Source organism: Xenopus laevis, chromosome 7S (genome assembly GCF_017654675.1).
Source record: "Xenopus laevis strain J_2021 chromosome 7S, Xenopus_laevis_v10.1, whole genome shotgun sequence".
NCBI lineage: Eukaryota > Metazoa > Chordata > Amphibia > Anura > Pipidae > Xenopus > Xenopus laevis.
This window is the reverse complement of record NC_054384.1, coordinates 63,429,052-63,442,302: the sequence shown is the minus strand read 5'-3', so window position 1 is coordinate 63,442,302 and position 13,251 is coordinate 63,429,052. Positions and strand designations below refer to the sequence as shown.

At 38.4% G+C, this 13,251-nt stretch overlaps 1 protein-coding gene across 1 annotated transcript in view; it reads right to left on the bottom strand.

Moving 5' to 3' along the window:
- Positions 1–5,486, bottom strand: part of esam.S (endothelial cell adhesion molecule S homeolog) — a 51,416-nt gene extending 45,930 nt beyond the window's left edge. The window contains exon 1 of the mRNA XM_018241659.2: positions 4,997–5,486. Within this exon, the coding sequence (XP_018097148.1) occupies positions 4,997–5,060 (64 nt within the window). The 5' untranslated portion in view covers positions 5,061–5,486. The remainder of the gene's footprint in view (positions 1–4,996) is intronic.
- Positions 5,487–13,251: the final 7,765 nt, after the last annotated feature.

Sequence of the window (13,251 nt, the reverse complement as noted above, 5' to 3'; positions counted from 1 at the left end):
CCACCTTAAGTCTACTAGAAAATCATGTAAACATTAAATACACCCAATAGGCTGGTTTTGCTTCCAATAAGGATTAATAATATCTTAGTTTGGATCAAGTAAAAGGTACTATTTTATTATTACAGAGAAAAAGGAAATCATTTTTTAAAATTTGGATTATTTGATTATAATGGAGTCTATGGGAGATGGCCTTTCCGTAATTCAGAACTTTCCGGATAACGGATCCCATACCTGTATGTGTGTCTGTCAAAGGAATACCAGCACTCTCATCAAATAGATTTTAACGGTGCCTGGGTGCAAAACCCAAAAACAAAAATGCAACATAGAAGGATGGTTTGCACTTGCAGGACTTAAAGGGGTGGTTCACCTTATAGCACAGCCAATTCTTAGCATTTTTCAATTGATTTTCATTACTTATTTTTTATAGCTTTATAATGATTTGCCTCTTTCGTCTGACGCTTTGCAGCTTTCAAATGGCCGTTGCTGACCCCTTTGTTATTGTTACTTTTTATTACTGATCCTTCTATTCAGGCCTCTCCTATTCATATTCCAGTCTTTTATTCAAATCAATGCATAGTTGCTAGGGTATTTTGGACCCTAACAACCAGATAGCTTAAAATGCAAATTGAAGAGCTGCAGAATAAAAAGCTAAATAACTAAAAAACCTTAAATGATAAAAAATGAAAACCAATAGCAAATTGTCTCAGAATGTCACTCTCTGCATCATACTACAAGTAATTTCAAAGGTAAACAACCTCTTTGATTTTTCGGTCAGCAATCTGACCCTTTATAAAGTGAATATACAGACAAACCGTGACCGTTTCAACCCCCAGTGGCAGGAACAGATGGAAGTGACAACATCCTATATATATATATATATATATATATATATATATATATATATATATATATAGCAAATTTGAGTACAGTGCAAACGGATAACCGAAAAAAGGAATGCCTGTGTGCTGGTTACATGTGTTAATAGTCATAGGCAAGAGAGAAAAACCGCACCAACAGGTCTTTATACAAAAATAGAAAACCTTTTATTCAACGTTTCGGCTGGAGCCGTCTTCAGGAACAAAAAAATTGTGCATACCACCAAACAAACTTAAATACCCCCATTGCACGCCAAAAGGGAAGTGACAAGGAGTGGGAGTGTGTACTCTGTAACCAATCAGTGCCCCAATGCTCATCATCATAGTTAAAAAATAAATAATACATAAATAACCATCCAGTGTATATATACTCCGTGACCTGTGTGCATAGTGCCACGTGCAAAGTTAAAAATCATTAAAAACATTAAAGATCGCCGTGTATATTAACTACACATACCTATGTGAAGCTAACACGGACTGCACCCCACCGGCAGGAAAGACGGCTCTTACATACCTCCATAGCCATGTCGCCTCAGATTAACAGGTACAGAACGGTGTATGGAAGCAGCAGAATAATCCGTCTCAGCAAACTTTTTAAAACCGCAACAGATCCTCTCCGATCCCTGACAGCAGCTCTACAGAGTTTCCTCTAAATAACTAAAAAACCTTAAATGATAAAAAATGAAAACCAATAGCAAATTGTCTCAGAATGTCACTCTCTGCATCATACTACAAGTAATTTCAAAGGTAAACAACCTCTTTGATTTTTCGGTCAGCAATCTGACCTTTATAAAGTGAATATACAGACAAACCGCGACCGTTTCAACCCCCAGTGGCGGGAACAGATGGAAGTGACAACATCCTATATATATATATATATATATATATATATATATATATATATATATATATATATATAGATAGTTAGTTAGCAAAACATGCCCAGTGGGCTCTGAGCAGCTGTTGAGAATCTAAGATCAGGCGTCAAATTATCAAGCAGAAAATGAGGTTGGCCTGTAATATAATCTTATGCTATAGGGCTGATAGATAAATTTGGATGCTAGTCGCACTGGTTTCGGTGCTGCCATGTAGTAATTATCTGTATTAATTACTAATCAGCCTTATATTGTGACATTTATATTCTATATGTACTGTATATTTTGAGTGAGTCCCACAGCTCAGTAAGTGACAGGAGCACAGAGCATCAGTAGAAAAGAACATGGGGAGCTACAGTGGCATCTTTGGAGGCACAGATCTTCACTGTTAAAGGGCTATGGTTGCTTTGGGCTGGTACAGAACCCCAAAACATAACATACAACATTTCTAGCCTACTTCTTTGAAGTCAATCATTTCAATGTAATTGCATTGTAATTGCATTATGAGAACAAATAATGTTATTGGCCATCTGTGCTGACCTAGTCACCTTATATGCAACTATTTGAGCCACAGATAGATCGGTCTGATATCTGGCAGCTTCTTCAATGGCTACCTCAAGAGGATCATTCTCAGAAGTTCTTACAAAGGTCATGATTTCCCACATTTATATGTGTATATCATTAACATTTTAGCTATAAGTTGATATTAGAAAACCTTTAACAATCTCCTACAAGAGCGACCATGGACTAGCATTTCCGGCAGTACCAAGAAGCATACTGTATGTAGCTGGCCATAGAAGTGCAGATTTTAGCCTTGTATCCGACGAACGATAGGACATTGCAATCTTCCAACCTGACACTAACCAATTAGGTTATTTAAATAAAGTAGTAAAAGAACAAATCTGACAATGTTCTGGCCATGACAACAATCGTATGAATGTTATGTCCGACAAATAGCAGCGACAGTCACCCATCGACAGAAATCTTCTAACCTGTCCGACTGACTAAACGACCGATCACCATGATAGGAAAAATGTTGGGACACACACGGTCTGAAATTCATACAAACCTTCGATTTTATCTTTGCGTCTATGGCCAGCTTAAGAGTGGAAAATCAAAAACATTGGCTGTTATAAGAAAGTACACAGTGTTCCCTCCAGAGCTGGTTGTGCTGTGCCACTTCAGATGTCAATATGGTATGAAACCACCCTGCCTTATATGTTTATTTTGCAACAAGAAATATTCTGCTAAACTACACTGCATTATATCTTTAGAAAATAGACAGGTAGTGCTAAAATTATGTGAATATTACATATGTACATATTAAATAGTCTGTAATAGAGTAATGGATATATTATCAGTGGAAGTTATAAGATTTACATCCCTAAAACCAAACAAAGAGTATGTTTGCATACTGTTTAAGGAGTGGTATGTCTTGCTGCATGATAAATGACAGACATAGGTGGTTTGTAACACTATCTAGCAGGCTGCCAAACTGTAGCTGTATTAGAAAAATACTATACTTTATTTTTTGGTATTAATGCAGGCAATTAAGTTTTTGCTCCAGCTGTAAGCATTGACCTAAGAACCCTTACACAAGTGCATTTCGTACTTTTTAATGCATGTTTGAGGCACAGATTTGAGAGCTCATAAGTGGATGAATGTATTATTTTTATTGTGCTTAGTTATATCCAGGTATTGGTCCAGGTCCAGGCCTATATACAGATCGTTGAGATCTGCATTTTAAAATAGTTGTGTTCCATTGTGCTTTGTAATCCATTTTGGCTTATAATTTTATAATGGGGACACTGTAATTAGGGTAGGTAGTTCTGATCTCCTAGATCCTAGATTTGCACATCATACATGCCAAGGTGCCTGGAGAGGGGCTTCAGTAAAAAAAACTGGTGATATATAAACTATAGATACTACATAGCAGGAGCCTTTAGTGTAGCAATTCTCATTGTAGCTGGAAAAGCATACAAACCACGATTTTACCTTACTTTGATATGGGAATGGCTTGACTTTTAGGTTACCCTGTTCATTAAGGTATAGCAAAATATACAGTATATCACCTTAAACATAAGGTAATTGCATTCACAATAGTTTTGTCATGGTATCTCAAACTTCTGCGCTATGCTTATAGTGAAACTGCCAAGCAATCTGACTGCACTTGACCTTACAGGCAAACCATTTAATATGGTTCTCTTTTTTTTTAAGGGCCTCTTTTTTTAGAATGTATGAGATCATCCTGTGATGTAATTGAATTGAAGCCTCTCTGACTGTGCAAAAACCTCTAAATGAAATCTACCAGTGTCTCTTCTCAACTCATATATGATGAAAAGACAAAATCAGACAGGAGAGGGGACTCAGCATCCTGACAATTCTGTACAGATCTACTGGGAAGTATAAATAAAACATTGCTCTTTGCTGGGGAGGTATGAAAGGAAAAATGTCTTTCAGCATTACAAATGCCCCATGCAGTGGTAATACAATATCAAGCAGACAGCTGATATTACATCCATTCTGATTTGTTTGTTTATTGATAGATAACTGCTTCTCCTAATTAGGGCAAGCAAAGCAGCCCAAATGAACAGAGAAAGCTGTACGCCCCTTTGTATTCACTTCCAGCAAATATTTAACATTACAAAGTCTTGGCATACAGGAAAAAAATACAGGTGCAGCACCTCTTTGTTGCAAAAAGTGAAAACTTTATTAGGTCAAACAACCAGGCAACGTTTCGGGCTTGCTCTTGTCCTTTCTCAAGTCTTGCCATTGGCGGAACTTATTGTCGGGGACTTGGGCATTCTCAACAGGTTTTTATTATCAACACACACAAAATAATAAGACAAAAAAAACTCAGAATACACAGTGGGGCTCATTTATCAACACTGGGCAATTTACAATTTACTGGGCAGTTACCTATAGCAACCAATCAGTGATTAGCTTTTTGAAGCCAGCAATTCGATTGGTTGCCATGGGTTACTGCCCAGTGTTGATAAATGACAATGATTATCTCTAGGGCAGTCATAGGTCAGTTTTATAATGAACACTTTCTGCTATAGCAGATACAAGTGACTGCAGTGAATGCCCACCTCAGCATAACTGGCAGATATGGTATAATACCTACAGTCCTACACAGACTATTCAGTATATATATATATATATATATATATATATATATATACAGTAGTGTGTGCACAGGTTCCTGACAGACACAACAGGTAGAGAGAAACTTCAAGCACTTACTTATTAGCAAGTACACCGTGCCCAGCACTGACAGCCAGCGCTCCCATCCTGCTGACATTCCCATGGTGTCTCGAGGAGTCGAGGTTATGAGAAATATTCCACTGCTGCTGACAGTTCCTCCACAGACACGTTCTCTTGCCCTTTCACAGGGAAAGGGGACACCTGGTAGCTCGGATGTTAACGTCTCGGACAAATGACAGTTCCTGACAGTCAGCAGGCTAGCCCTCCCTGTGTAGTATCTTTGTGGTCGTGCAGGTCCCACCCTGTAGGGTGAATGAGCAAAGTGTCAGCTAACTCGCCCCTAACACCCGCTACACCTGCACAACTGCCGTCAGTGACGCGCGAATCGCTAGCGGAGCAGCGCCGCCATTGGCTGATAGGGAGACGGCAGCTAGTGAGAGAGGACTGATGAGCAAGTGCCTGATTTAGGCTTGTGGAGAGTGACAGACGCGCTGCAGCTTCAGAAAGAAGTCAAGTCATCCTGTCAGGAAGCAAAGGAGGTTTGAGATAAGTTGTCTGTAAACTGACACCGTCACTAAGTCATTCCCAGGAAACGTGAAGTCTTTGCAGCTGTACAGCCGGCGCACTTCTTCTGTCCTGTCATTCTTTTTCTATGTGTTTGATTTGTGATGAAAACAAAGCTAATGATAGCCTGTTGACCTGTAATCCTGCCTTTCCCTTGATCTCTCTGTCTCCTACAGGCAGTCAAGCCTTAAATCCTTTAGGGTAAGGTCACACTGAGAGTTTTGGGGAGATTTAATCACCCGGCGACTAATCGCCTCGTCTTTGCGGTGACCAATCTCCCTGGACGCCTTCCCTCACTCTGCACTGGCTAAAATGAAAAATCGCCGGCGCTAATCGCACACGACGATTCGTTTTCCGAAGTCGTCCGAAGTTTCCTGGTGAGACAGCGCGACAGAGAGAACATGGAGCGGGGGGGTTATTTGGGAACGCGGATAGACCATACAGATTTGTGGACAATAATGGGAGCCACAGGAGCAGAAAAGTCTGGTACAAAATCAGTTCTTGAACAAGTTAGGATACTCCATACCTAAAATATCTTTTGCACCTCTGTAGTCTGTGGCATACAGACAGTGCGATTTTCATGGCTTTGGTGATGAGAACAGCATTAAAGTAGGACATTCACATAGGTGGGACATTCTCTACACATGGTAGATACAGAAAAGAACAGTCACCCTCGCCTTGCTTTCACCAATGTGCTAAACAAGTATTTTGCTATAGGAATCATTAAAAGGCTCCGTCTTTCACCACAGTCCAAAGGCTCATGGGACAGTAATTTACAACTACAGAAGCTGGGACTATACAGTTCTGCACTGCCACTTAGCCCCAGCCCCAGTCTTGGAAACCCTAATGCCCTGTGCATCTTAATTTGGGGATTGCCACCACTCCCTAAATAAATGTAAAGGGATTTAAAAACCCCAAAAATTAATGGATGCAACTTACACAGTAACACAGGGCACTTTCTGAGCAGGGTTAGCTGAATCCAGGAAGAGCATAGAAGGCATATTTATCATTTTTTTTTCATATGCAAATTAAGGCAAGGAAAGGGCAAAGAGAACCATGTGTACAGCACGCAGCTAAGAAATTTTCACTTCCCTTGTTTTTGTATTGAAAAGTCACACACATTTTTAGGATTCAGATTTCTGGCACTTGGATTCATTTGAATCCAAATCCTACTGAAAAGGTAGAATCATAGCCGAATCCCGAACCAAATCCTGGATCTGGTGTATCCATAGAGGATGGCAGTTTGAATTGAATAATGCTTATTATAAGCGGTTAATAGTTCCACGAGCCAGATAGAAGGGATGTGATTTTCAGGTAAATATATTGCAGACTGAAGCTCAGCACCTTAGAAAATCTCTAGGTAGATGTTGTGCAAAAATCTTATATGTCAGAATGGTGGTCAATTAGGGAACAACGTTTGCATTTTATTTTTAAATGATGGATTTGCTCTACAATAGGAAAGACACTCCCCCCCCCCGCCACCCACAAGCAGCAAATCATAGATCTCAAGCATTCCAGATAATAGATCCTACACACACTAACATAAATATGTATATATTTACCCTGTGTTTTTTCTTTATCGAACACATTTTCTACAGTCATAGTTTTGGTCTGGCAAACGAGTTTATTCTCCAAATGGAAACCCATACATGTATTGTAAAATAATATTAACAATGTTTTTAAACTATTTTCTCCAATGGGACTCAAACAACACTACACAGGTTTATGAATACTAAGAGCCTATGGGGTAAATTTATCAAAGAGTGAAGTTCCGCCACTAGAGTGAAATTCCGCAGCTCTCAATTCATTTCTATGGGATTTTGAAAGGCGTATTTATCAATGGGTGAAAGTGAAAGTTCACCCTTTGATGAATACGCCTTTTAAAACCCCATAGAAATGAATGGGGAGTGGCGGCATTTCACTCTAGTGGCGGAACTTCACTATTAACTTCACTCTTTGATAAATATACCCCTACCTACACCTACAAACTCACTTTTTCTCATTGGAAGCAACCGTTGGGATCTTCGGTTTTGTGACATGCACAGGTGAATCCTAGTACCTGGTAAGTGCTCCCACTATTTTTTGCAAGTTTGTATAAATATACCCCTATGAATGCTGACTTATTCCAGGTGGTTTGGTTTGGTTACATTAGCATTATAAATTTTTTATGTTTTGCAAACAAACAAAATGTTATAACTCTTATTTAATGAGCAACACAAAGGTACTGATTTTGCAACGGTACTTTTACACTAGTACTCAATACACTGGACTATTCTGGATCTAAGTTTTTTATGACACGTAGAGGCACATTTACTAAGGGTCGAATATCGAGGGTCAAAGTTGTAGTCGAAGGTCGAAGTAGCTTATTCGATGGTCGAAGTACCCCAAAAAAAACTTAGAAATTCAAAGTTTTTTTACTTTGAATCCTTCACTCGAGCTTAGTAAATGTGCCCCCTAGTCTGGCACTTTAACCCTGGAAGGAGGTGTAGACCCCTTGTAGACCTATTAGTAATAACAATAGTGAGATACTGATGTTTTAAGAAAAATAATTAACCTGCTTTTTGAAAATTACAGGTATGGGATCTGTTATCTGGATCAGAATTATTACGGAAAGGCCATCTCCCATAGACCCCATTTTATCCAATTTTTTAAATAATTTCTTTTTTCTATGTAATAATAAAACAGTAGCTTGTACTTGATCCCAACAAAGATATAAGTAATCCTTATTGGAAGCAAAACCTTTGGGTTTATTTAATGTTTACATGATTTTCTAGTAGACATAAGGTATGAAGATTCAAATTACAGAAATAAATGTTTTTTGGAAAACCCTAGGTCCTGAACATTCTTGATAACATGTCCCATACCTGTATAAGCTTTTAAAGTTCAGATAACAAAACCAAGTAAAATAAATGAATACTGATACTGTGATGTTCAGCATAGGGCTAAAGCCCAATATATCCTACTAACAAAGATCACAGCCATTGATACAAGGAAGAAGGTATACAAAAAACGATATAAATAAATATTACTAATATTTGTATTAGTAAATGTCGAAATGTCCTAGGCAATTACCTTACAGAAGGATTATGTAAGAATTGTGGATAAGCTGCTCAGGATTCCTAATGAAGCCATAACCCAAGCTGGTGCAGCACGGCTCTAAAGCAACAGCAGATATTATATCTGTTGTTGATAGGAATGTAACAATACGTTTTTGTACTGCTGGGTAGTTAGCATAACATATTTTGCAACACATTTAGTTATTTATAGTTTATGGTTCTAAAACATACTTCTGAGACAAACGCTATTCTTTTAAGATCAGTTCTGAACTCCTTATAGAGCAAACCACTTTTATGTTAGCCGCTAACCCAAGGCATTCTAATCTCTCATTAGTTTTGTTTTACATATGGGTCAGTGAATGCTCAAATCAGACAGCCCATATAGATCCAGACAACTGGACAATGGTGGAATAACAGAAGGTACAATGCCATTGAAACTATTCAATGAACCATTAGTTAGAAGGACCCTATGGACATGCATGTTGGTTTATACATATTTGGCACTTTATAAGTCATGCTATCAGGCTTTTTTAGAGACTGCTTTTTTTCTGGCATCATTGGTTATTGTTGCATTCGTCGGTGACATATTAAGATGTTGTGTATAACTATAAAAGAAACCGTATTCTCCATAAGAAACACAGGAAATGTAATTATGTCTTTGTTGGGTGGGGGTAGTGTTTCTACAAAAGTTCTATGGTGTTACTGGAATCTCCACAGGAATTGCATTGTGTCTTTCTCCAGTTATAGACTGCTTATCTCATAATGCCTTAGCTTCCTTAGTGTGCAGCTTCCTTCCCTGACACAATCGGGTCCATTTCCTACTACCCCTCCCAGAATTCCACATTAAGAAATGGAAGTTTAACTGAGCCTTAAGAATGAAAACAACCACACACATACACAAATCTTAGCACAATTTTCACAGTCACATAGGTTATGTCTTTATTTTGGAAAATATCCATATATCTGCGGCAGGCCCGGACTGGCAATCTGTGGGTTCTGGCAAATGCAAGAGGGGCTGCTATAAGGTCCCATAGAAAGTCAGTATTTAGTGGGTTGGTGGAGGGCTGTTTGGCCTCTATGTGGACTGATTGGGCCTCTGCGTACCTGAAATGCCAGGGCCTATTTAGTCCGGACCTGATCTGTGATACAAAAAAGCATGGTATGGTCAAGATGGGATTGGCCTGTCTAATACAAACTAAGGAATAAAGTAATTAAAATAATAAAGTAAGGTCGCTTTTTTTAACGTAAAACTGGATAAAATATAGACTGCGTTCCCATTTGCAAATATAACCTTCTAACCTGTGATTACATGCCTGAAAGTCCTCTTTAAGCCACTGACTTAATGGAATAAGCTGACCTTTTCTTAATCAGACTTTAAAAAGTAATTCTAATAAGCAAAATCATTAATTTATCATTAATTTCCTGATCCAGACATTTTTGCTAAAAGAATGAAAAAGAGTACTGGAGTAGAATGAGATTTTTCTTTTAACTGTTCCTACTAATAAATGTTGTCAGATATAGTCTTTTGTTTGAGTAACATTTATGTTTTAATAAAATAAGCTAGTGATTGGATGTGAATAGCTAAATATGGCCTTTGAGGACTGAGAAGCTGTTAATGACTAAGGGGAAAAGTAATATTCGCAAACATTCTCAAACACCTTTGCGAACGTTAGCGACCATGTTTGCGCCATTTTTGATTAAAGACCTCAACAGCTGTTTGTGACCAAATTGCTTTTGAGAATGTTTGCAGTGTATGTAATAAAATTTCGCAAATCACAAACCATTTTTGGCGACAAAATATTTAACGAAACTCCAAAGCAGGTGTTCTGCAATTAAGATTCGCAATGCAATAAAAGCCTTAAAGGAGAAGGAAACCCCCAGGGCGCTAAACCCCTTCCCCCCTCCCCTGTGCTGCCCCCCCTCCCTCCTCCCCCCTGGCCTACCTGTCCCCCTGGGCAAATGCCCCTAACTTTTTACTCACCCCTCTGCGCAGGTCCTGTCCACGGAGTACGCAGTCGCCATCTTCTCCCACGCGCGTCTTCTTCCTGCTCTGATCGGCGCATGCGCAGTAGGAACAGGTACCGGTACGGCTCTACTGCGCATGCGCCGAATGTCACGAAGTTTTCCGATTTCACTTCGTGACATTCGGCGCATGCGCAGTAGAGCCGTACCGGTACCTGTTCCTACTGCGCATGCGCCAGAAAACGCCGATCAGAGCAGGAAGAAGACGCGCGTGGGAGAAGATGGCGACTGCGTACTCCGTGGACAGGACCTGCGCAGAGGGGTGAGTAAAAAGTTAGGGGCATTTGCCCAGGGGGACAGGTAGGCCAGGGGGGAGGAGGGAGGGGGGGCAGCACAGGGGAGGGGGGGAGGGGTTTAGCGCCCTGGGGGTTTCCTTCTCCTTTAAGGTTCACAATGTGCAATTAAGATTTGCAATGCAATGAAAGCCTAACGAAGAATAGGCAAATTTTTATTCCCAAAGTTTTGCTCTTTTCTGAAATTTATTAAATTTCCCCCTATATCTCAGAGCATTAAAGTTTCATTAAATACATGCCACTTCCTTAAACCAACAACATTCTCCAAAAGAAGATATTTTTTTCATGTTACATAAGATAATTTAACAAGTTTTAGAAAGGATGTTCAGCTGGGGGCCTGCAAGCAAAATGTGACTTTTTATGTATAATATAATTTCACTTATTTAGCACATGACTATGGAAAACTTGGGCAGCACCATGTTATGGCATTTTTGGAACAATTTTTTTAAAGAGAAATAGACTTCTAAAGGAATGTATAATCAGGAAAGCAGAAGATTTATGATGGATTTCATTACCTGTTTCCTGCTAGAATGCCAAAAACATTCACCATTTTGTATAATACTACGATCATTATTGATACCACTTTTATGTATTTACTAATATAACATGTGACATACAATCTCAAATTATATTAAGCAATTGCTACATAATGGTTTGTATAAGGAAGATTCTGAAGAACTGAAATAAATATTTGTGTTTATCAACACAGCATTTAACAAAAAACGGAACAAGCTAATCCAGAGAGAGAGATTATAACAGTCCAATTGCTAACTCATCTAATAAATACTATACATGTTTTTTTCTATTCAGAAAGCTATCCGACCTTTTACTTAATTCAGTCACTCAAAGGAAACTTTGAAGTGTAAAATGGATACATTTAAGTGATCTTGGTAAAATTTATTTTTAGTTGGATTCTATCTGGTCATCTATACAGTTCTAAGGATAAAGTGTTTGCTAGACAAACTTTTATATTAACGTGTTGGATTAGGCCCACCAGGGGCATCCAAGAATAATGATTACTATATAAAATGAAAGTTTAATTCCTCAAGTCTAATGGGATGACTCACAGGCTCAATTTCTTCAGAGAAACCAACCCCAACCATGACATTTTAGCCTCATAGTTTAAAATATTAAATTTATTTGATCAGTCTATGTGTACATCTCCACACTCTGTCCAGCTTATTAATTTACACCCCAACACATTACACACTACCATTCAGTGTATAAATAGCATACCTTTCTGTTACTTCTTTCAAAGTGCACAATTTTGTATTTAATTTGTCAATGGCTGCCCAGTTCAGTGTAGTTAAATCTTACTGCCAAGTGGCAGCATCCTGCATGTAATTTATAGTTTTGCACAATTTAGTAAAATAAAAATTAGAGACAGTACTTACAATGCCCACCTCCAGATCATTAATTAACAAATTAAAAAGCAATGGACAGACCCCAGTGGTACTTCACTAACAACACTGGCCCAATTAGAAAATGTTTCCATTCACCATAGTTTTTGTAATTTATCTTAAGCCAATTCTCCACTCTTGTATCACATAGATCAATAGATCACATTCACTGCCACTTCACACAAAAGGTGGTTTGTTCCCCAGGAATTAGGGTCTAGAATGATTTGCTCAGTGAATATATTATATTTGCCTTGCGCATGGGTATGTTTATGAAGCTGAATAAGAGTGGCAAACTTTATTAATGACCCCCACTGTGTTAACCATTCCTTACACTATCACAAAATATGGCAAATCCATACAATGAAAGGTTCCTTTTCCAACCAAATCAGAAGCAAAGTCAGAATTACCAAACCTTCTGGGAAATGTGCATAATTAGTAGAGCTGAATCAAGAGTTACGATCCTTAATAAATCTGCCTGTCATTGTGTTCTCTACCTGTGCTTCTAAATAAAAGTTACGAGAATCACTCAGCAGTAGTGGTAAGAAAAACTTTTTGTTTTTTTTTAATGCAGGGATCTTGGTGTCATTTGAAGGAAGAAGACAGATAGGGTGGAGCAGAGAAAGCTTATGAAAAGAAGGTTACCTATATATTCAGGTAGACACTGTGTGAACCCTAACCACTCACTTTATATACTAACTGTAAAAGTATTCAGTATATATTTATGAGTACACCCGGTCCCTCACTCTTTTCCAAGAGAGCTAACAGGATTTTCATCTTATCAGTTATTTTATGATATGACGCTATGGCAATGTTCTAGCAAATCTTTAATCAAAGGCATAATATTTGTAAATATTGCACTAGTATATTTATAGTCAAATAGATGATGTTGTGTATATAAATGCAAATTGGAGCATTCTACTTGCATTTTGTAATTACATGTTGCTGCACTTGCTTCTAAT